This window comes from Lissotriton vulgaris, chromosome 5, assembly GCF_964263255.1.
Source record: "Lissotriton vulgaris chromosome 5, aLisVul1.2, whole genome shotgun sequence".
Classification (NCBI taxonomy): domain Eukaryota; kingdom Metazoa; phylum Chordata; class Amphibia; order Caudata; family Salamandridae; genus Lissotriton; species Lissotriton vulgaris.
In genome coordinates, this window is record NC_141693.1 from 1,548,908,617 (window position 1) to 1,548,932,878 (window position 24,262).

The 24,262-nt window shown below is 46.6% G+C and overlaps 1 protein-coding gene across 2 annotated transcripts in view; it reads left to right on the plus strand.

Annotated features, from left to right (window-relative positions):
- The window catches only part of LPCAT4 (lysophosphatidylcholine acyltransferase 4), a 592,186-nt gene that overhangs the window by 408,886 nt on the left and 159,038 nt on the right, over positions 1 to 24,262 (plus strand). For both annotated transcript variants that reach the window (XM_086923609.1, XM_086923610.1), the window contains exon 8: positions 7,947 to 8,001. In XM_086923609.1, the coding sequence (XP_086779735.1) occupies positions 7,947 to 8,001 (55 nt within the window). The remainder of the gene's footprint in view (positions 1 to 7,946; positions 8,002 to 24,262) is intronic.

The window sequence follows — 24,262 nt, forward strand, 5'->3', positions numbered from 1 at the left end:
CCAGTCCCATGATATTAAGAAGCACTTTGCTGTATGGCCCATTGTATTCATGTTTACTTTTACCTTGCACCTTATATTTATTAAGGGATGATATTTTCAGAGACATCAGAAACTAAATTGAGTACTATTTTAAAAGTGATTATCACTTCTACCCTTTACAAATGTCCATCTTGACAATGTGGTAGATGACATAAAGATGGAGGTCTTGCACAAATGATTGCTCTGCCACCGACGGTTATTTTATTTGTTTAAGTTTCTCCAGTATGGCTCCAAGACAAAAGCAGAATGCCTTGTCCCAGTCTGATGGAAGACAAGGCACACCACATGCTGTCACTACAATAGGGCCCATTGTCATTCTATATATGATAATCAGCTGCAGTCTCAGAATGGCAATGGGCCAGTCCACAATCTGTGCGAGGTCTGGGAGGGGCTGCTGCAGGCAACCTCTACAGTTTAAAAGATACTTGTGAGCTGTCCCAGAGTGAAAACTTTTAAACTCATGGGGCCTCTCGCAGGGGAACAGTATCGCTTCCTGAAATCCCCACAATTACGACCAAAGGCGTCCGTAAAAGAAATGATGACTGACAACAGACGTCATACTAAAATAACGGACGTCTGTGAAATTTAAGGACGGTTGGTCACACTAGATGTTAACCACATCTCCTCTGTTCATGGCTAAAATTGCGACAGGGAGTTCAAGGTACAAACGTCCTGCTTCTGAGGAGAGCAAACTTTTGAGTTCCTGTTACCTGGACCATACGTTTTACACCTTAAACGAGTGGCAAGTGTTCATTCGTGTTGCGCTGCTTGGCTATCGATGCCACAGCACTAATCTTCGTCCTCTAGCCACAAGAGGGTACTCCTATTACATAGACTGCTAATTCAGTTCCTTGGGCCCACTAGAACGAAAACATGATATACCAAGTGTCTCCAGGCTTTTCTCTAATAAGAGCTTATTATGTTGGGTGAAAATACTCCTGAGCTACTAATATTACAGAAGTAATAGTAACCACATCAGGCAAGTACCCACCATGTTAAAGATTACGAACAGCGGTATTGTAAAAAAATGTTGTGTCAAGGTTCACTTCTTCTACATGGGTAATACATAACACCCATAGCTGCAATGCCCCTGCAGCAAATTAATAACATTAGTTATAGGCTCCCCAACAAGGTTTCATTTTTATCACTCAAAAATCAGCTTCAAATATATTTTGGAAATTCAATCTTTTTTTTTTCTTTTCAAGCTTCAGCTTATACATTCTTAACATATATACATTTTTGTTTTGAACACGCGCCTTTCAAATTTGGTATAGATATTTGAATTGAACCCTTCAAAAACATCTGCACAAGGCACAAATGTTCAAGATGACGACACTACAGGAGGTTATTGTGCATCTGTGAAAAGGAAACCATATGGAACCATATTCCTCAAAGACCCATGTCTCTATGCTCCGATCAACAGCTGTAGCAAGAAGTGCCTGAGGTTTGTCGTAGATTAGTTGTATTACCAGTTGAGAGCACTGAGTTTGGGATACAATCTGCATCGAGGGTTTTCACAAAATGCCTAGCTGTAGTGGCAACACACCTGAGGAGATGAGGTGTCCATATATATCCATAATTGAGCGATTGGCTGGGAAAGGTGAGGTCACCCAAACAGTGCCAGGACAGCATAGAAACAGTTATAAAGACACTCCATAGGATACGTTTTTCCCTGGACTTGAGAAAAGGTCCCCGGATTCAAAGAGGGAGAATTTGTTTCTGGGAGCAAGTCTACATTCCATAGAAGCCAAAGCCTTTCCAATGGCAAAGAGGATCCAGCCACTGACAGAGCAAAGTCACCTTTACCAGAAAGATCAACCTCTGATAGCATGTATATGGGAGAGGTTAATGGCAATGATGGCATTTTCCATCCTTCCAATACTCCATGGTAGACTTCACATGAGAACACTCCAGGAGTGGCGTCCGTGGCAGTGGTCACAGGCAATCAAGAGTTGGGAGGATATTGTGATTGTCACAGTAAAAGTACATAAAGAGTTAATGACTACAAACCAAATCACAGTAAGCAGACCTTTAAGACAGCCAAGTACAGGGTAAAACTAAACATTAGCGGCCTAAGGGGCGAACAAACACAAAATGTGTTGAAACTTTAGCCTTCTTAGCCCCAAAACTCTTCCATACATAGATCGGGAGAAACCAATCCAGTCACGTAAAATGGCCACCATGTTCTTCGATCTTCTACTGCCACAAACAGGTAGTGACAAGGTCTCACAAACACTGAACAAACTAGCACATGACCTATGGAGATGGGCTATTAAGATAAAATAGCAATAAAACTACTGGGAGTGGAGAACACTGAAGCAGAAAGGATAAGCAGACAGGAAATGTCTCGCTCGAGTGGGAGCCAAAATAACAAATAGTTAAGAAACCTTTTCTGTAGTGATACACTACACATGCCTCACTACTTGAAATAACGCAAAATGCCTAAGCTTTGCATCCAGGCATCCACACAACTGGTCACTAGGGAATGCCATATTGCAACTATGGTCAGGTAAATTTGAATACGCTTTCCGGCAATCCTGCTAGTTCCATTGGGGCTAGGGAAATGCCAGAAAGCACCCACAATTCTAATCCTGATAGCACCCCAGTCTGCTAGACAAACATGGTTCTCCGATCCCGTGGAGATTGCACAAGACATGTCGAAAATTGGGTTACTGGTTGGGAGGTTGTTGAAACCCTACTCAAGCACCAACTACAATTTTTCAGGGTGAAGCACAAGAAAACCCCCAAATTAACCTATGCTTATACCTCTGGTAGCTTGGCACAAAGCAGTCAATCAATTAACATTATATTTATGCAGCACTTCAAACAGTAACAAAGTAAAATGCAACACAAGAAAAATTCCACACCAATTTCGAAAAATCTAGCAAAATGTAATAAATTATTTGAGGCTAAATCAACAACAATCCAATCAGTAGAATCGGAGATATTCAATTTCAATTGCTAAGTGGAAATAGTGCCCAGAACGTGGCAACTATGATTATCTCGCAATTCCAGAACGGGACAAAGTCACAAGTTCAGAACAACCGTCATGAAGTGTGGGCCCAGGGACCAGTTAGGCCTGCTTTGGAATACCTCAAATCCTGGTTTTCGGAGTGTTTGGAGATCTCTCGTCGAGGTTGCATCATGCAGTGGCAGTTCCGAGAGTCTGGGATGTGTAGTTCTGCATAGTCGTCAAGGAGGGGCTTGCTGAACGAAGTCTTACGTCACACTCTGGTGATTTAGAAGAAGCTGCGGTGCGCACTCCTGTGTCATTGTGGAGGATGCAGTCGATGAGGGACTTGTGATGTGAAGGCCTGCATCGGGGATGTGTTGCTCATTTGGGATTCCAAGTAGACTGCGGGCTACGGTACGAGGTCTGGCATCGGGGTTGCTGCACCGCTGTGGTTCTGATGCGGCTACGGATAGATGCATCGTTCTGCATCGGTCCTGCAAATAGGACTACAGTTTGGCTAGCAGAGCACCTTTAGGCCCTCTTCCAAGTGTCCAGGACTGGGGTAGGAGGGTTGGACTCGCAGCAGATCGAGTCTAGGTGCTGGGTTTAGGGTGGCAGGAGCCTTTACTATCCCTAGGACTCAATCTGGTGGTCCTGAATTCAAGATGCAGGTCCAGTCCTTCACTCATGCATCAGGCCAACATAGTGGAAGTACTTTTTGCAGAGCAGTACAGGAGTCCTTCTGAGTCTTCCACAGGTCCAGAGGTGTACTGCAGAGTTGGGTCTGAGGGTCTAATATTTAAATCTGGTGCTCACTTTGAAGTATAAGAAGGTTCTGGAGGGTTCCACCCCCAGAGGTGCTACTAATTTCCTGCTTCCCTGTCCTGGTTCCAGTTTGTCTGGGGTCACAATAGTCTAGTGTCAGATCCTTTGTGATGTTCAAGTGTGGCAGGTGACAGCTCCTCCCCCTCATCGAGTCAGAGATGGCCCATCCTACCAACACTTATGTTCCTTTGTTTCACTGTCTGGGAGAAATATATAAAGACCAACTGGCAGCTACACTTAGTCATGTGACTCAGGAAAAAGGTTGCAGGCATTAATATAGGACAAGAAAATGACAACTTTCTAAAAGTGGCATTTTCAGAATTGTAGCTTAAATTCGGACTTGACTAATAGAGAGGGTTTTAGATTCCAATTCATAGGAAACCAAGCTCTATATTCCTACTTGATGCATATAGAATGTTAGTACTTATTAAATATAATAAGGCAACCGAATGTTATCCTGTGGTGAGGTATGCGTTTACAGTAGAGAATAACAAATGTAAGATTTCTTTTACTACCAGGACATGTAAAAGTTAAAAGCACATGTCCAACTTTTTAAATGCGCTTCATCCAGCCTTTTGGGCTGTTTAGGGCCTTCCCTTGTGGAGACTTGATGTATGAAAAAGAAAGGGTTAGGCCCGTTGAAGGGTTTATTTTGACAAGTCGTAATGGCAATTTTAAACTGCACACACAGATTTCTGTGGGAAGCCTGAGCTGTTTAAAGGGACTACTTAGGTGGGTGACACAATTAGTGCTGCATGCCCACTAGTAGTGTTTAATTTGCAGGCCCAGTGTACGTGTTTTACCACTTTACTAGGGACTTACAGGTAAATGAAGTGTGGCAATTGGGTGTAAGCTAATTTTATTAGCCAAGCAGTTTTACAGAGGTTGTGTGTGCAGAGTCCTAAGGGCCAACAAAAACTGGTTCCGAAAACAGGAGGGTGAAGGCAAAAAGTTTGAGAATGACTTTGCAGAGATGGTCAAGTCCAACATATGTTATGAGACTGCCAGGTCATCTGAACTTGTCAAAACTAATAGGCCAGCTATAGTGCCCTGACCGAGCTGCCCGTAGCCTTGTGACTTAACTCTATAGGTCTGAAGTTTGGTCACTTGGGGCTTGAGGTGCTAAAGAAGGCCAGAAGGTCTACCACAAGGAAGTGCTACACCACAAAGTGGAACAGTTTCATGCACTGGTGTAACTAGAAAGGACTTGGGAAAGCTGAATACAGATAAGGAACTTTTCTAAGCCTCCCTTAAGGTACATCTGTCAGCTATAGTGGCATACACAAGGGGCATTATAAGAAGGACATTCTCGGTCTGGACAACAACTTGGCGACCTGCTCAGCAGGATGTATCAACAAGTCCATGAGTGGGAACTCCACCCCCAGCCCTACTCATTTATTTCCGGCAATGGGGGTTCCCTCACATAGACCTTTTTGCCACCACCAAAAACACAAAATGCTCAAACGTTGCCACCATGTTACCACACTTGCGGTCCATGGGCAATGCACTATGAATGAACTGGTCAGGGATATTTGCCTACGCATTTCCACCTCTTCTTCTCCAACTGTTTATAGTTCACAAGCTGAGTGGGGCATCCCTTACCCTCATCCTAGTAGCCCCGACCTGGGCGTGCCAGTCTTGGTGCTCCACTCTGCTGAAACTCTCCCTGGTTCCTCACGAGACACTTCCCAACAGGCCAGACCTTCCCACGCAAAACCACAGAACTCTCACGCAAGCAGCCCAGTCCTCAGCAGCTCAATCTTGTGATCTGGTTTCTAAGGTCATAGAGTTTAGTTATCTGTAGTTATCGGACGAATGCGTGTCCATTCTTTGCGAAGCACGCAGACCTACTACTAGTGCCTGCTACGCAGCCAAATGGAAGCGTTTTGTACACTACAGCCTTCCAAAATAAATCAATCCTCTCAAACCGTCAGTACAAGACATTGTCCATTACCTTCCTTCACGACTTGTGCATTGCTTGCACCTCCTTTGGTTACATTTGGCTGCTGTGGCTGCTTATCTACAAAATAAGCAGTACAATTCCTTCTTCCGGGTACCAGTCAATATAAGGCCTGGCTTAAGTGGGTTATCCTGCCTCCTACACCTCCCGCGTGAAATCTCAACATCGTCCTAAATAGGCTCATGGGCCCTCCTTCTGAACCCCTTTACTCTTCTCCGCTTCAGTTTCTTTCATGGAAGGTAGTCTTCCTTGTAGCCATTACTAACCTTGGATGAATCGGTGAGATACATGCTCTTTCCTTAGAGGGGCCTTTCTTCCAGGTTCATCCAGCTAGGGTGGTTCTCAGAACCAACCCTGTTTCTCCTTAAGGTGGTTTCCGCTTTTCATCTCAATCAAACCATTTAGCTTCCAGTTTTCTCTCCACCTTCAGAGTCTAGCAGAATGCGCCTTACATACCTTAGATGTCAAAAGGGCGTTAATGTATTATGTGGGTAGAACAAAACCCTTTCGAAGGACACAACTCTTCATGCCCTATTCCGAGCCACACAAGGGTACTTCTATTTCCAAAGCAGGAACTACTTCTTGGCTTGTCAAGTGCATTCAAACTTGTTATGCCAAAGCTAAAAGGCCCTACCTTTCCCTCCAAGACTCCATTCCACTCGCATACAAGGGACTACTATGGTTCTTTTGGGCAATATACCATAAGCTGACATCTGTAAGGCAGCTACTTGGTCCACTCCTCAAACTGTTAATAAACATTACTATGTGGATGTCCTAGCTAGACAACAAGCTAAAGTTGGCTAGACTGTCTTACACACACTGTCAGTCTTGAGCAACATCCTCTGGCTAAGCTACCACTTTTTTGGGAGGACTTCTTTACAGTCTGTGCACATCATGTGTATCTACATCTACTTGTGCCACACAGACCATGTTACTTTCCCTGTAAGCATCTGTTTGTGGCATGTAGTGCTATATATTCACATGCGCCCACCATCCTCCCTGGCTGTCTGAGGTTAGTTGCAAATACTCTTACCTTTAATTCTTTACTTTACATGGTCATCTCTTCCAGAAAAGAGTCTTGCTGCAAAAAAATGGTTACTTACCTATAGGAATAGTTTTACAGGATGAAGAATTTTCTAGATATTCATGTGACCTTCCTTCCTTTCCAAAACGAGTTAAATTGCAACAGAGGGAGGTAGGTGTACATATAGAAGAGGAAGCCTAACCTTCAAAGAGGTCACCGAAGAGGCTTCTGGGTCTTATGTATGATGTCATGCAAGGAGGCACATACCACCGCATAGCTGACGACTTAGTGCCCACTACAAAAGAGAAGGAAATAAAATAGATATTTCTGGACCCAACCACTATATGGCAGAACAATGCACCGCATGTGAATCTAAGCTGTAAAACTATTCCTACAGATAAGTAACCATTTATTATTAGGTAAGTACCTTTTACTTACACCCATTGCTGGTTCCTCTAATGCTCTTCATAACCTGAATTATTTTATGCTGACTATCTGTACCATTTTTAAACTTTAATTTGATGTGTATGTATATTAATCAACAATTTCATGTGTAACTCAGCAATCTTTTTTTCTAAACAGATGTCTTCAGTCAAAAAAATGGAAGGTGTGTTAAATTACTGCCTATTAACACCTTCAGCCAATGGATAGCGTGCGCAAAAGAGCTCCTTGTTCATATTTTGAACTGTGAAGGCACGTTTTTACACATTGGTGATTTAATGTATTAGCCACTTGGGGAGCTCGTGCTTTTCACCCACTTCTTGCCTCCAGACAGAAAAAATTCGGTCACGCGCCATCAGCCTTTTTATGGCTTCAGAACACTAAAGAGAGCCCATGATACAAGTCACTTATTCACATAGTCTCCCAAAAGTGATCAAGATGACTGTTAACCTATTTAAAGCCTTCATCCACTTGGAGTATCATCCCATATGTGGCGGACAGCACCTTATTTACCTCAACGTTCTTAAGAAACAATTGCCATTTGGTAGCATGTGCTTGATGTGTATAATGTCTAATGGGAGCCCTCCAAAAACATTTCCACTTTTTTGTACTAGCTCAATGTAGTTTCTCCTTCCGGTTGAAAGCAGTAATTAAATGTACCTGACTTAAAACCAGATTACTAATTCTTATTTTCACCCCCACAGTTTTAAAGTTCTTTGGCTAAGCTTGTCCCAGTTTTTCATCCGGCTTGAGATTGAGGTAAGAGGGCTCAGTTATTTTACTTCTCTTCTCCCATCCCCATCCCCTCCGCCCCCCCCCCCTCCCCCGGCTTTCCTGCTGCTTGTTTTTAATGATGGGATGTCCTATTGGAGCCCTTTTTTCATTATTAAAGCGTGTTTTGTACCGGTAGAAGATAACACTCAAAGTGGATTGCCCACAAGCTTATTTAACACTTCATCTGTTAATGGAAAAAAATGTGAGTTTTGAATGTGGCTGTTATTTTCAGCTCTTTTCCCTGTGATTCACCAGCGCTGGTTCTGTTCACCACTCCAGTGCTACTGCTGTCGATTGTGGCCCATGCAGTATGTGCTGTATCCGTACTTGCTCTCGGTGCTCAGTAAGTCTCACATGCGTTCTAAAAAGAAATATATTCTTTTGGTCAACAGTGCATAAACAACCTGTGTTCGCTTTCATTTTGTGTGTCCTCTGATAACTATTTTAAATCTGTTTTTATGGAGTTGCTGCAATACGAAGCACAACGTGTACAAACAGAAGCATACTTATCCACAGTTGCAAAGATAGCTATGGAGTTCAGCTGCTTGGTTTGGGAGTTTTAAGGAGGGTTGTCCTCTAGATCAGGACTGATGATAGTGCCTTTAGATGCTTTCTGTTTTCAACCTGGAGATCTGTGGGTCTGAAGGTGCATTTATGAGTTGGGGGGTAATGCCAGAGTGTCTTCAGCAGGTCATATTGGTGGGAGGACTATAGCACGAAGTCTGATTGTACCAACCAATAAGGTTTTCTTGTGTCTTGGTAGCATTTTTACTGGATTTCTTTGTGGGTTCCTTGTTATCCATGAACTCTGGTTTGTTTGTTGGTTGTGCTTCATGGCCGTGCAAATATATATTTTAATTTGAATACTGCTGTACTGTATAGAACTGCTAGCCATTGCAGTTGGTGTATCGTTTAGGATGGGATATGTGGCTCTAACATTAGATACCGGTAATGCATCTTGCCTCCCCGATTCTTTCCAGTTTGTACTGTGGTTATTTTTTCATGAAACCCATTGTAGGCCAAACTGCAGTAATCTTACAAGAGAATTTGATTATCTCTACAGCTGTCGAGTGCTCTGTCTGGGTGTGGTTGTTCTGCTCTACAAATACAGGGAAACTGTTCCTGGAAGAATGCATCTGTATTTGGAATGAGAGTTACAGGTTGTTTTGTGGATATCACACATCAAAACCAGGCCAAACTCTCCAGAAATGAATTTAATATGCTATATATTTGGTGGTAATTGTCTGTGTTTATTCTCTTTTAAGCTTGTACTCTACCCCCGCCCTATCAATTTAATCCAATTGCGGAATAGTGAATCAGGCGCCATGGTGACAGGCATGATGTGCTGCTACAATTTATTGTATGTCTTCACTTACCTATGGACTAGTATCTAAAACACTGAGTCCAGACTCTTCGAAGATGCTGTGATCTGCTAGACATGTTTACTGTCTATTCAGCAAACGTCTGAGGTGTACTGCAAAATACTACTTATGCATCCCACTTTCTGCCTGGCCGCTTAGTTTTCATCTATTGAAAGGACTCGGTGATGGATTCAAGCTTCCATGGGTAGCTACCAATAACACTCATACTTGACTCTTAGATGTACATTCTAAATTTAATATTTTATTTTACCACTTAATTTATAAATGTGGTGTTTCACGTTCCGCTCATAATTATTTTTTTATTTCAGGAAGGCGCTTTCCCTTTTGGTTCCATATTGATTGTATAACAAACTTTAACCATCCTTTATCTCAGTGAGTGGAAGAAAGATGTGTCGTGATAGGCACTTGGGGATTATACAAAATGCAATTGAAAACCATCACAGCAGAAGGGTTTCTGTCGTAAAGTCTCCTTTATATAGAAAGTGAACAGAAGGGCATTCCAGTACATTTAATTCTTGGTCTCCTGGCATTGCTTCTCATAGATGGTGAATCAGTGTGTCACTCCTAATAGCACAATGCTCTCTTCAGTGAACTTGTTTCTGAGCAGAACCTCACGCTCCCTGTACCAAAGGAGTAAAGGCCCAATCAGCATATGGGATGCACTCTTAGCTTATCTTATGGCCTGGGCCCTGTGCACCTGCCTTCACTCTCTTTTGGTTTAAGAGAGGTAGTATATCCCAAGAGACTATGTGTTTTTTTCTGCTGTTGAGGTTAGAGAGTCTTGTAAAGTTGTCTCTCTATGGAGAGCCATGTTTAACAATCCAGTGGTGAAATGGGAGTGAGAGTGAAGAGAGGAAAGGCTATAGAACGAGAGTAGGTCTCGGGGATCTCCAGCATTGGATCTTTCATACATTCACATTCCCCATCGTCAAGCAGGGAATCCCCAGGAATCCTACATAGCATTAAACAGTGTCAAAATGGCCAAAGACCTCATGTACATTTGTTTAGTAGCACAAACACCTTATTTGAAGCACCCCGAATTTAAGCCTATTAGGTGAACGTGCCAGCTCTCTTGCTCCCCTCTAGATCTGTGCCTCCCAAACCCTGTAAGAACTGCAACCCAGTTTTTAGAACGACAAAAGTTTACTACCCACCTGGCTTTAATGGACATAAAACAGGCGAGTTTTAAAAATCTAACTAAAGCATTGTGTGCCGTCATTTACAAACAGCTCATTTCCCATTGAATTGCCCACTACATTTGCCCAGACGTCTAGTTAAACTAATACACAAATGGTAATATTTATCATTTGTGCATCACCAAGTAACGTATCTTGATTTGTTTTGATCCTGTTAAAATCTTTGCTTCCATCATACTTCAGAATTGCAAAAAAGTGCTTAATTTTTGCTTTTCTAACTGCTGAATGTGTACAGTTATGCTATGCTGTGGATTTGTAAAGCGCATGGCTACCCAACGGGCCTTCCAGCGCTGTGGATCAAGTCCATCCCATAGTGGCTGAGGCAAAAGCAGATTATCAAAAAGTAATGTTTTGAGTGATTTCCTAAATTTGGATTCTTTTCTAATCACTCTGAGTTCCAGAGCTTTGGTGCGAGGTGGGTAAATGAGCGACTTCCACTTCTTGCTTTCTAGATCTTTGGGACGATAAGTCTCTGATCCATGGGACATAGTAGTCATTTAGATTGATAGGGGTTTAGCAGCTGCTGGATTAGGGGGGAACTTTTATTGTATATCTCCCAGGGAGCCTTACAGAGTTTCAAATGTTATCCTTTCAGAACAGGCAGCAAGTGCAGCCCTCCCAAGGATGCAGCAACTAACTGAGACTTTGGGATCTTTAGGATGATGCGTGCAGCACCATTCTGAATGATTTGTAAGAGGTTGGTTACATACAGGGGGCTTCCAATAATTAACTGAGTTGCCATTTGTCAAGCCAGGAGAGCCCTAGACCCTTGTGGCCTGAGGAAGCCAACTCAGAACTTTCCTTAGTTTCCTAAGAAGGCCGAAGCAAGCAGTAGCTATTTTTAGGTCTCGCCCTCGAGACCGATTGTCGTTGAGATGCCTCTCAAGGGAGACAGACCGGGACACGCGCGGCGACTCGGGTCTGTGGGCGCGCACGTGTGCGCACATCTCTTGTCCCGCAGGCAAACCAGCATTCAGTTTCACTGCTTACAGGGAGACAAGAGATGGCCACGCGCATGCTGTTCACACACAGGCACACACGCATACACATCCCCCCAAGTCCCCCTCCACTCACCGGGCTCTTTCTGCATGTCCCTCTCCCTCCGCAGCGGGTCAGTCTCGGCAGCAGGCAGACTCTGATGTCGGCGTGTCTTCTCCAGCGATCTTCAGGACAGCCGATGTGCACACTCATGGCAACTGCGTCTCGTGCGCTCCCACCGCACTGTTTCGGCGCCCGGCGATCATCAGTTTGTTATTATTTGTCTGTGTTGGACCGTATGGACAGCCATCTCGGCGTTTCTACGCAGTATGTTATCCTTCATAAGTCGATAACTGAGTACCATCGAGTTGCGTAACACTAAACAAGACACTCGGCGCCAACGTACCAGTGGAGAACGCTGCTTTACAAGTTTTTGCTATGTGTGCTGCTGCTAGTGTTTTTTTTTTTAGCAAGCGGCGTGTGGTAACTTCTCTAGAACTCTCTATCCACGCACTGATTATGTATTCGCAGTTGTGTTGGGGACTTGCTCACTCCATAGAACCGCTGAGCTGGGCGCTGAGGAAGTAACCTTCTTCTTATACACAGCGGGACTGTCCCAAAACCATGGCTATTTCAGACACTATTGTTTCATAAAAAAGCGAAGCTGTCTAAGAGTCTCCATGCGACTTTTGGGATTTCAGTGCGTTGAAAACACTCACGTCAACAGATGGAGACGTATTTGGCGCACATTGCTTCTTTATAAAACCTCCACTAAACAATCACAGTAAGAGGTCATTCTGTAAGAAAGAACACTTTTGTCTGGGAAACATGTAACGCGTTTCTCGCCTGGCAGCACGGTGTCCCAGGGACTTCAAAGAAAAAAAATGTTGCACGCTCATAATGCAGACGGTACGAACCTGTGCGGCAGAGGTCGTACCTCCGAGGAAAGGAAGGAGCAACACTACTCTGCCTCCACGGTGAGAGGCACCGTAAAAGCAAAACACTGCGATACGACATTCCATTCTGCGACAGGTGACATGGCCTTACATACCCTCTTCTGCCCGGTCAGGTCTTTCGAAGTCATGTGACCATGTAAATGCATACGCCTTTATGGGTGCGTGCTTTCTGGGACTGTGTTTACACATGTACAAAATAGACGTGCATAAACAATGACCACAGGGATATGTATACATCGCAGACTGCAAGCATATGTGTGCCAGTTCTTTTGTGCCATTGCGTGCATTTAGTTTTTTCGTTGTCTACGTTGGTGTCTGATAATCAGTGGGTGTGCACGCATGTTTGTGCAAATAGAATGCAGCAAAATAACCTTTTGATGATTATTATTACGTTGTTAAACCTACACAGTGTTGTATATTGGTGTGTCTGTCTGAAAGAGTAGGGTGACTTTGCCCCATCCGCCCCTACGTAAAACCTAGATTTGCCTAACCCCCATGACCTCTCCTCTCAGCTGGTTGGGCTGGTCCCAGAAGCACTCTAAACAGAAGTCCTGCCTCCTGCTAGCGCTATCGGCTGCAGTAATTAGCGTGTTCAGTGTAATTATAAACGGGAGCTATATGCAAATCATTATGCAAATACACTGATTTACAGAGTATTAGGGGAGTCAGCTTTTGCAGAGTCTTAAACAAACAATGGCCTCCCCTGATGCAGTATGAAATCAAAGACCCCTACTTGCTATACCTTAATCTATTCAACAGAGGGTGTTGTAGAACCTTCTATCTACATGTGCTAAATGAAGTCACCATTTTGAAGATAAAAAGATAAAACAGAAAGTATGCGTGCGTGAACCCCATGTGCTGATCCCACACCTCACTAGACATTTCTCAGAGGGTGAAGCCTTCAAAAAAGGGGGGAGGGAAGTTGGCAGAGCCTCACGGGAGCAACACCCGGGGGAGGATTTTACAGGCTGGTACTCGCCTGTGTCCTTACGTTCTCATCATTGGCATCTGTCAATCGGTAACAAAACGGGGATATAAACAGTGCAGAAAAAGAAAAACCTGTGTGTGTTATGTGGAAGTGACCCACTGTTGTATGCCAAACTCATGTGCTTGAGATCTGGTCCCACCACCTTAAAAAGAGCTAAGCTACACTAGCTAGTCCAACTTTATTCTGTGCTGTGTGCCCGCTCTATTTAAAACAACCAGCATGTTTCATCTCCAAGTTTCCTTTATCGGCAATTTCGTCAGGGTTTTGGGTCAGCGTGAATTCTGCACGTCTTGATTCTCCCTTTATTGTACCTGTTGTTGCACATGGGATAAAAGCACACACACAAACATTTACTCACTGTGTCTCTCTGGGAATTCAAGGCGGCAACTGCACACACAGCATCCTGTGTATCATTTATACATTACCAGGTGGCCTTTTGAGATCACGCCTACCCGGCCCCCGTAGAAGAATCAGGGATGGTTGGACCCTCTAACTTAGAATAGGTTCTGTGAAACGCCTTCTAGTCAGTGTCTACAAAAATGAAAAAGCACTGTAAATATGGCGCTTACGTGTCCCCTCATTCACAATGCTTTAGTGTTACTCCTGCACATATGCCCATACCGTTGTTTTCTATGAGCCCTTATCTAGCCATGCACGACTACTGTAGCCCACTGGGTACTTTCATTTAATGTATCCCGTCATCCGATTTAGAACTGGTAGCAGATGGGGAAATATCGCCATCATGTATGCAAACATTTTCAAAGGACTACACCCCATCGTGAAGCGTGGCGCGTGTCAACAGAGAGCTACAACCACCCTCTTGTTCACCTCTCATATCCGCCTGAATACTGTTATGTCCCAGGGCCTTAGAAGCCTCCTCCAAAGCCCTTCTAATTTAAACGTTGATTTCCTTACCGGTATTACATGCAGGAATGGCCTCCCCTCACCCGCTGATAGCGAAAGTCTCTCCCGTGTTTGTATTTTGTAGACGGGGACCCGGTCACATGATGCTAGTGTCTATAGTACCGCCCATATCGCACACTAACGTGGTAGACTGACTAGACGTTTGCTGGCCGCGTGGCGGCCATCTTGGAACGGGGTTGTAGTTGGTAAGACTATCTGTTTACCTCATTAATCTGCACATCTATGGTTGCAGAACAGTGTATTTACAGATCAAGTCGTGACTTGATTTCAAGGGGTATTTAGTAGTCTGTATATGTGTGTCTCATACATTCATATTCTAAAGTGGCCCGTTCCGCCTTCTTTTTAAAAACCAAGTTAATAATTTTACATATGGTAGGAGGGAGATAGGTCTAAAATTTTCAGGGCGTGAGGGGTCAAGGAAAGGCTTTTTCAGCAGGGGAACGACTTTTGCATGCTTCCAGGACTTAGGAATGATGGAGGACTGGAGAGATCTATTAATCAGAACCAGTCCTTCTTTCAGAATGGAGTCCTGAAGGAGCCGGAAGATGTTGGGTTTAACAGCGTCATCAGGAGATCCAGTTTTAACCTTAGTGGCCAGGGAATCAAAATTTTTGTGAGAGATAGGAGGGAGAGTATGTAGAGGGACGAAGGAAGCTAGAGGAGGGGATACTAAATGGGGGGTGTGGAGAGGTTTTCTAGCTTCCAGAGAGATGTAGATCTCCTGGATTTTATTAGTGAAGAAAGTAGCCAAGTCTTCACACTGTGAGTTCGAGGCAATTAAATTACTAGTACCCTCAGGGGTTTTAGTCCGATCTTTTATCAACGAAAAGATGGATTTGGAGGGGTTGTGGCTGGAATTAATCAGATCGGAGTAGTACGCTGCCTTAATTTCACGATTATGTTTGTGGTAGCCTTTGGTGGCAGACCTATAGCTAGTCTTTGCTAAGATGTCATAAGAGCGCCTCCAGGCGCGTTCTTGAACCTTACAGCGTTTTCTTTCTACGGCTAGCGTCTCAGTGTACCAGGGATGAGACTGCACCCGCTTCGGTCGGGTTATTTTATTGGGAATCTGGTGGTCTAAGGAGCTACTAATCCAACTCCTAAAGGCTTTGTCCGCTTCCTCCAACCTTACAGCGTTTTCTTTCTACGGCTAGCGTCTCAGTGTACCAGGGATGAGACTGCACCCGCTTCGGTCGGGTTATTTTATTGGGAATCTGGTGGTCTAAGGAGCTACTAATCCAACTCCTAAAGGCTTTGTCCGCTTCCTCCAGGTTGTTAAACCAAATCGGGCAGGAGGAAAGAAGGTTGGACTCTAGGTTAAGGACATCTAGTTTATGCCAGGGGCGTCTCCAGAGGGGAGGGAAGGGATTCAGATGGGCAGTATTCAGGACTTTGATAGATGTATGGATAAGAAAATGATCCGTCCAGGTGTGGGGGAGGGGAGCATACGCTTTAATTCCCTCGATGTTTGTAAATACCAGGTCGAGCAAGTGGCCCGCTAAGTGGGAGGGCCCGTTGACCAGCTGGGACATCTGGCAGGCTTCTAAGTCTCCGAGGAAATTAGAGATGTCCAGGGAATCGTGTCGCTCTAGATGTAAATTAAGGTCCCCAAATATACTAAAGTTGGGAGTCTTTATTGCCAAGGAAGAAGTGGTCTGAGGCAGGGCTTCCTGGAAGACCCTTGCGGATCCGGAGGGCGATAAATAAGGAGCCCCGTGAAGGTGAAATTGTCTGAGATCCTAATCTTAAATTGCGCACATTCGCAATCTGGTACTGTCACAGGGGATAGTACACAGGCAAAGGCAGATTTGGCTATCACAGCTAGCCTTCCGCCCCTACCTTTAGGTCTGTTCTGGGTATACATAGAGTAACCCAGCGGTAGGGCCAGGGCGGGGATGGTGGTCGCCTCATTGGTAAGCCTTGTCTCCGTAAGAATGCACAGCAGGTCCCTTTTACTTTCAGTTCTTTTTTCCGGCTCCTGCTAACAGGACCCTGGAGCATTGAGCTCTCCGTTTTTCAAGGGTTTATTGGAATTTTGTGCACTTTTGGTTTTAAAAGTGTTTTCAGTTTGGGTGCTTGGTGTTTTTTCTTCACTTCTGTGTATTTGTTCAGGCTGTTTACGGCTCTAAAATGCCTGCTCTCTTCGTCAAGTGCCCAGAATGTGGAAGGAAGAAGTCCAAATCGGATTCACACGACGTCTGCATCCTATGTCTCCCTGCTGCACATGCCCCTGAAGAATGCAACATCTGCCAGAACTTTTCAGCAAGGACCCTGAGGGAAAGGCTGAAAATCAGGCTTCAAGGCCTAGAGAAGAGACGACTGCAGGTGGGTCTGAGCAGGCTGGGAAGGCTCCCTCTGCTGAGGCCTCTGGGGGGGCTCCCCAGAGGCAGGAAGCCCAGCAAAAGGTCCCGGTCTCAGTCGGCGTCGATTGCATCGACGACGTCGAGAGGGATGACAACAGTGTGTTCCCCATCTCCCCGGGGCTCCGGGTTGAGACGGCGTGAAGGATCGACGTCGGAGGGCCTGGGTAGGCCGCCGCCGAGATCACCGTCAACGGATTCTTCGTCGATGTCAGCAACGAGCCATCGACGTCGAAGAAAGAGCGGCAGGGGGCAGCGCTCCCCGTCAAGGTGATACCGCCGGTCGCCGTCGAGAAGACGGTCGGCGTCAAGGGGATCCTCGACGTCAAGGACCTCGAGAAAACGGTCGGCGTTGAGGAATCGACGCTCGTCCTCAGTTGCAACAGGGAGACTGGCTATGTGCTATAGACCTACAAGATGCGTACTTCCATGTGCCCATTGCACACAAACACAGGAAGTTCCTGCGATTCCAAGTCGGTGCCAATCATTATCAGTACACAGTACTGCCATTCGGACTGAAGTCTGCGCCAAGAACATTCTCGAAGTGCATGGCAGTGGTAGCAGCACACCTAAGGAAGAACAAGGTGTTTGTCTACCCGTACCTGGACGATTGGTTGATCAAGGCCTCCTCCTTCTCGAAAGCTCAAGCACACTTCCAGAAGACGTGCGTTCTCTTGAACAAGCTGGGGTTGCACATCAACATGTCCAAGTCTGTCCCGACTCCGGTCCAGTGCATTCAGTACTTGGGAGCCTCCATCAATATGCTGTCCGCAAGCGTGTCTCCTCCGGAGGAGCGACGATTATCACTTCGTCTGAAGGCTCAGGCTCTTATGACCGCTCCATCTACAACAGTGAGGACGGTGTCTTCTCTACTGGGACCGATGGCCTCTTGTATCTTCCTAACGCCACACGCACGACTGCACATGAGACCGTTGCAGGAGTGCTTGGAGGATCAGTGGGATCAGAGAAAAGGGTCTTGGGACGACAAGATACGACTGTCTCTGCATGCTCTTCAGTCTCTGAAGTGGTGGTGTTCCGCAGAGAATCTCCTCAGAGGGGTTCCCTTCCACAAGGACATTCCCACTCAGACTATCGTGACGGATGCTTCTCTCCACGGTTGGGCGGCGCACTCCGGAGACTTACAGATTCAAGGAACGTGGTCCCCGATGGAGTCCACGTATCACATCAATTTCCTGGAACTCAGAGCTGTTCACTTGGCACTGAAGGCCTTTCATCCGTCCTTTCAGACCAACTCTCTTGTTAGAAATGGGATCCCTGGCTGGCCAGGGCTTGCGCCAAAGTCAGTCAGAGACCACCACTCCTAAGTCAGGGCAAGGGAGTTACACGCCAAGATAACCCCTCCTCACCCTCTAGGTAACGTGGCGCGAACAGCAAGACTAAACTTGGAGGCGATGTGAGTTAAGTATTTGCGCACGCACCCCAGCAACTACACCCAAGGCCCACCACAAAGGAAACTCCACACAAGGTTATATATAAAAATAGCCTTTGTATTACACCAAAACACATTAGATAAAAACACACACTCTACAATGTACCAACAGGCACGGGCAGAATTTACAGGGGATATGTACAAGACGGGGCCACCTGGACCACTGTCAGGAATCCGCACTTTTAGAACTTAGCACTAGGTAGAATTAGCACTTAGAACATAGAATATAAATCACTGTAGCACAAAATAGAACATAAAGCACACAACCAGTAACCACTGGTAACCGGTAAGTACCACCTACGCAATCCTAACCACCTTAGGAACAGGTCACGCAGGGAACCAGGACCTCACTAGCACCACCTGTCCTAGCAAGAACAACCACCTAAGTATCACAATACAAGTAGGGGTATAGGCACATAACACATGATGCATGACATACATTTAAAGGTGTAATAACAAGGCACATGATGCATCAAAACACATTCAGAGGTGCAGGAGAAACACATGATGCATAAACACACATTCAGAGGTGTAGCAAAGAACAATTTGCAGAAATCACATTAGCACAGAACTTACATCAAGTCCAGGTTGCGCCACTGTGCCAAAACCTAAACGTAGCAGCTGCCCACTACTTGCTGGGCAGTTGAGGGACAGAACAGGGGGCCTAAACGCTGCAGCTGGCACTAAGTGCTGCGCAGCTGGGGAAGGCCAAGAAGGGTTGAAGGAGTGCGCCCACTCCTGAGTCCACAGAACATGTCCCCTAAGAAGCAAAAGCTAAAATGGTGCAGCTGCCCACGACTTGCTGGGCAGCTGGAAACCAATCTGCACCAGGGGCCCTCACTGGCCCCTCACAAACAAAACTGCATCAACTGTGGGAGCCCTCTAGGCTCTAGAACATCACTTGCCCATCGTTGGAGCCCTCTAGGCTCTGCACACACAGGTGTATTTTTCGGAGCCCTCTAGGCTTTTGAAAATACTTGGGCCTCGGGGCCATGGGGCTCTCAATACCCAAATTGCCCAAGAGCCTCTCGTGGGCTCTAATCAATGATTTGGCCCCGTCGTTGGAGTCCCCTCTGGGTTCCCTGAAGCAATGGGGGCTTCTGGCGGGGCCATTCTGGCTTGAAAAGATGTTGGGGCGGCCCACTGCTACCCGAGGCCGCCCTGAAGGCTGAATGCGCCCTGGTGCCCTCACACGGCCGGAGCCCCCCCCCCCCCCACCCCTCCCCAGCCCTTCTAAACTCACCGGGCTGGCTGCTGGGGCTCGGGCTCCTGTCTGCAGGCGGCGGTAGTGCTCGACGGGGCTCGCTCTCCTCATGGGAGCCCCGCCTTCCACATGCGCCCGCTTCGCCAGCTCTTCACCCGGTCCCCCATCTCGGGACAGGGACTTGGTAGGTGGAGCCCTCCAGGCTCCGGGCTCCTCTTCTCCCGGGCTGCCCTCATCTTCCGGACGGCACCCAATCAGTGAGCGGCGGCCGGCGGGACTTTCTTTTTCAAACCGGAAGTCCCACCCAGAGTCAGGCGTGATGCCGCCTGACTTCCTGTTTGCGGGCCGGCCGCGGCGGTGATTCTCAGGGGCAAACAGAGGGGTGGGAACCCTCGAGAGTAAAATAAAATAGAGAAGCGAGGTGGGCACTCGCAAAGGTCCCCATAATCGGGGTGGCACCCGTCAATAAGATAAGAGTGCACACAAAGCACTCGGGCAGACAAAGGGCAGGAGCGTTTCCCTCAAAGGGAAAACGACAGCGCTCTGCCCAGGACTAGAAATAAAGCGCTCACGGCGCTAGCAGCTAATTACAGCGCTCTCAAGCTCTAGGGGCAGCCACAGCCCTGGGGCAAGGACAAAGGCACAGCAGAAGGTCCTGGCATCAGGAGTAGCATAGAGGGCCCAGGGGCCAGGGCACAGGGCAGGAGACAGCCCCCATGGCGGTCCCTCCTGAGCCCCACCAGCAGCAGCTCCCTCCTATCAGGATCCTGGAAGAGAACAAATTGTTAGGGGACACAGCCCCTTCTTATACTTGAAATCCCTTTGTCTGTAGGTGCAGGGTGGGGGAGAAACCAGTCGCAGCTGGTTTTTGAGCACCCTTGATGTGCTCAACCACCCTTTTCATTGACTGGCAGGGCTAGGGTCATTAGACACACCACAGGGGGCGGAGCCAGCATTGTGTGGGGAAAGCCCAGCCTCATTCAGGACACAGGTGCACTCCTCCACAGCCATCAGCATGCTAATCTCCACACTCACCACCAGGCAGACCCATCATGACTCATGGGCCCTGGCATCCCAGCCAGCTCCAGCCAATCACACGCCAGACACATTTTACACTAATATCCCAACTCCTAGAAGTGGCACTTCCGCACAAGACACAATCATGCCACATACATCATTGCGAAGCATTTAATCACACGAGTTTGCACATGCCAAACTCGAGCATGCACACCTCACGCATCAGGAACTACCAGGGACACAGACATTCCCCATGGAAGCGCACGCACTTTACACTGCGCCAGAGTGTCAAAGTGCGCAAAGACCAGAAATCACTATAATTCAAGGCAAAAAGTTCAGGGGTGAACCTGCCAGAAGGGCCAAGCCCAACTTCTCTGCTTGTACAGACGGACAATACAACCACGATGTATTACCTCAACAAGCAGGGGGGCTCGAGATCACGCACTATGTCGCAGGAGGCGCAGGCGATCTGGCACTGGCTTCTGGCCAGAGGACTGACGATAACGGCTACCCATCTGCCAGGTGTGCAGAATGTTCAGGCGGACGCACTGAGCAGACTGATTCAGGAAAACCACAAATGGGTCATAAACGACGAGGTACTAGGAGAAGTCTTCGAGAGGTGGGGGACTCCAGACGTAGATCTGTTCGCCACCGCCGAAAACAGAAAATGCAGAGACTTCGCCTCCAGGTACTATCAGCAGGGGACGCTGGGGAATGCGCTATGGATCGACTGGTCGAACAGCTTTCTGTACGCTTTTCCACCCATTCCCCTAATTCCGGCGGTACTCATCAAGTTGGCCCGGTCCAGGGCGCGGATGATACTCATTGCCCCGGAATGGCCCAGGCAGTGGTGGTTCACGGACCTGCTTCACCGGTCTCTCCTTCCTCTCATACGGCTGCCGTGCAGGCCGGACCTTCTCACGAAGTTCGGGGGGCAGATGTTGCATGCCAACCTCTCGTCTTTGAGTTTGGCGGCATGGCTCCTAAGATAGTGAAATATGGCCATTTGAATCTACCCGAAGATTGCATGGACATACTGAAGGAGGCTAAGCGACTATCCACCAGACTTCCTATGCTTACAAGTGGAAGAGGTTCTGTATCTGGTGCAAGTCCAAGAACTATGACCCGACGACGTGCAAGGAAGACGTCATCCTTCCTTACCTTCTACATTTGGCGCAGTCTGGCCTTAATGTTCATTCCATTAAAATTCATCTCTCTGCATTGACTGCCTACAGGAAAAGCCCTTCAGACTTCCTTCTTCCAGATCCCTGTGATCAAAGATTTTTTGGAAGGCTTGAAGAAAGTATTCCCTCCTGTCCGGCTTCCTTCGCCTTCATGGGAATTGAATGTGGTGCTGTCCAGATTGATGAAGGAGCCTTTTGAACCTATTCATAAGGCTTCGTTGCAGCACCTGTCCTGGAAGGCGGCATTCCTCTTGGCCATTACATCGGCCCACAGGGTGAGTGAAATTCAGGCGTTGTGTTGCCAAGAACCTTATACTGTATTTCATGCTGCTAAGGGTGTTATGCGTACTCACCCTAAATTTCTTCCCAAGGTTATTTCTGATTTTCATGTCAGCCAGACCATAACTTTGCCTATGTTTTTTCAGAATCCTTCATCTCCAGCGGAAAGGTGTTGAAATTTTATCTGGATAAGACCAAAGATATTCGTAGGTCAGACCAATTGTTTATGAACTATGGATCGGTCAGGACGGGTCTTGCTACCTCTAAGCAGTCCATCTCTAGGTGGATTGTGTCCTGCATACAGCTGTGTTACCAAAAAGCTAATAAGACCTTAGGGGTTAAACCTAAGGCTCATTCCACCAGGGGCAAAGCTGCCACGACTGCTTTGCTCTGTAATGTTCCAATTGCAGAAATCTGCAAGGCGGCCACTTGGAAGTCGGTCCGTACCTTTGCTAAGCATTACTGCCTGGACACTGATGCCAGGGCAGACGCTCAGATTGGGCAGGCTTCGCTGCAAAATCTGTTCGCACAATAGTGGTGTTAATTCTCGTTCTCCACCGCCGCTTTGGTGTGGGGATGGGCTTGCCATTCTATTCACTAGATTATGACTATACACAGAGATCCTCTACCTCAGAAGGAGTAGTTTCTGTCCTGTAACTCCAGTTCTGTAGTAGGGGTATCTGTTATAGTCATAAGCGCCCGCCCTCCACCCCGGTTCAGAAAGATATTCATGTAAGGAATGCTACAGGTCTGGCGTGTTACGCCTTCAAAAAGAACTGAAAGTAAAAGGGACCTGCTGTGCATTCTGGGATACTGGGAGAAGCTCTGGAAAGTTCTCTTAAAGGCACAGTATCCTGTTTAAGCCACATAATGGCAGCCTATGGGGCTTGTCTGTCCATACCTTCCTCTCTATCATTCCAGAGGCTTTTTGCTGGTAGAGGCAAGTTTCTCTATGGAGGAAACTGGGCAGGCTGTGCTGTTTGTGTCGATTTTTGGTGGAATTTCTAGTTGAAGTACTGGACAGTGTAGCCTGTGGATATAGGCTGCATTATCTGTCTTTAAATTCTCTCTTAAGTGTCTTTGCAGTTCTCCATTTTTTGACAATTTAAGAGATTATTTTTGATTACTCCGGGGTCCACGCACAATGGCGGGACTATTCACTAGATTCTGACTATAACAGAGATACCCCTACTACAGAACTGGAGTTACAGGACATAAACTACTCCTTCTGCACTGTTTATATCCCTGTTTTGTTACCGGTTGGCAGATGCTGATAAGAACGTGAGGACACAGGCGAGTACCAGCCTGTTAAATCCTCCCCCAGGTGTTGCTCCCGTTAGACTCTGCCAACTTCCCTCCCCCCTTTTTTTGAAGGCTTCACCCTCTGAGAAAGGTCTAGTGAGGTGTGGGATCAGCACACGGGGTTCACGCACACATACTATCTGTTTTATCTTTTTATCTTCAAAATGGTGACTTTATTTAGCACATGTAGATAGGTTGTACAACACCGTCTGTTGAATAGATTAAGGTATAGCAAGTAGGGGTCTTTGATTCCATACTGCATCAGGGCGGCCATTGTTTGTTTAAGATATATTGAGTGGGGGCGGCCTGTATAAACCCTTGTTCATCTATTCCCCCTGAGGCTCCTTGTAGTTGAGAGCTTTTGCAGAGTGTCTTGTGTGTACGATTTGTGTGTGACTGGTAATGCTTTGCCGCTGCCCGAGTGTTCACACTGCCAGGAAACATGTAGGCATTGTGTGTGTACCTGCCATTGCTGGTGGACAGTGGGTGTTGGACTTGCACACAGTCAGGATACCTGCATGCACAGGGTGTGCAAACATGAGGGCGCATACGTTCATGACACTGGCACAAACTAGCTTTCTGCTTGTGAGTTAAAACCTCTCCAGCCCTCTGTGCATACTCTGTGTCTAACTGAGTGCACAGCATGAGACATGCGCACACTGTGTGTGTACCTACCATTGCCAGTGCACACTGGGTGCTTGATTTCCACATGTTCAGGATACCTGCATGCACTGGGTTTGTGTTTGTGAGAATGCATACAGTCACAACTGGCACAAACTAGGTTTGCGTTTGTGAGTTGAGTTAGCACCTATCTAGCCCTGAGCATGCTGTGTGTCTATGAGGCATGCGCACACTGGGTGTGTGTCTGTAACCGTTGACTGGCTGAGCGTGCGCACTATGTGCCCGAGTGTGAACAGAGCCAGATCTGTTCATAGAATGTGTGCATATACAGTCAAAAAACTTACAAACAGCCGGAGTGTGACAGTGAGTGTGCATTGACTCCACTCTGTCATATTAGGTATGTGG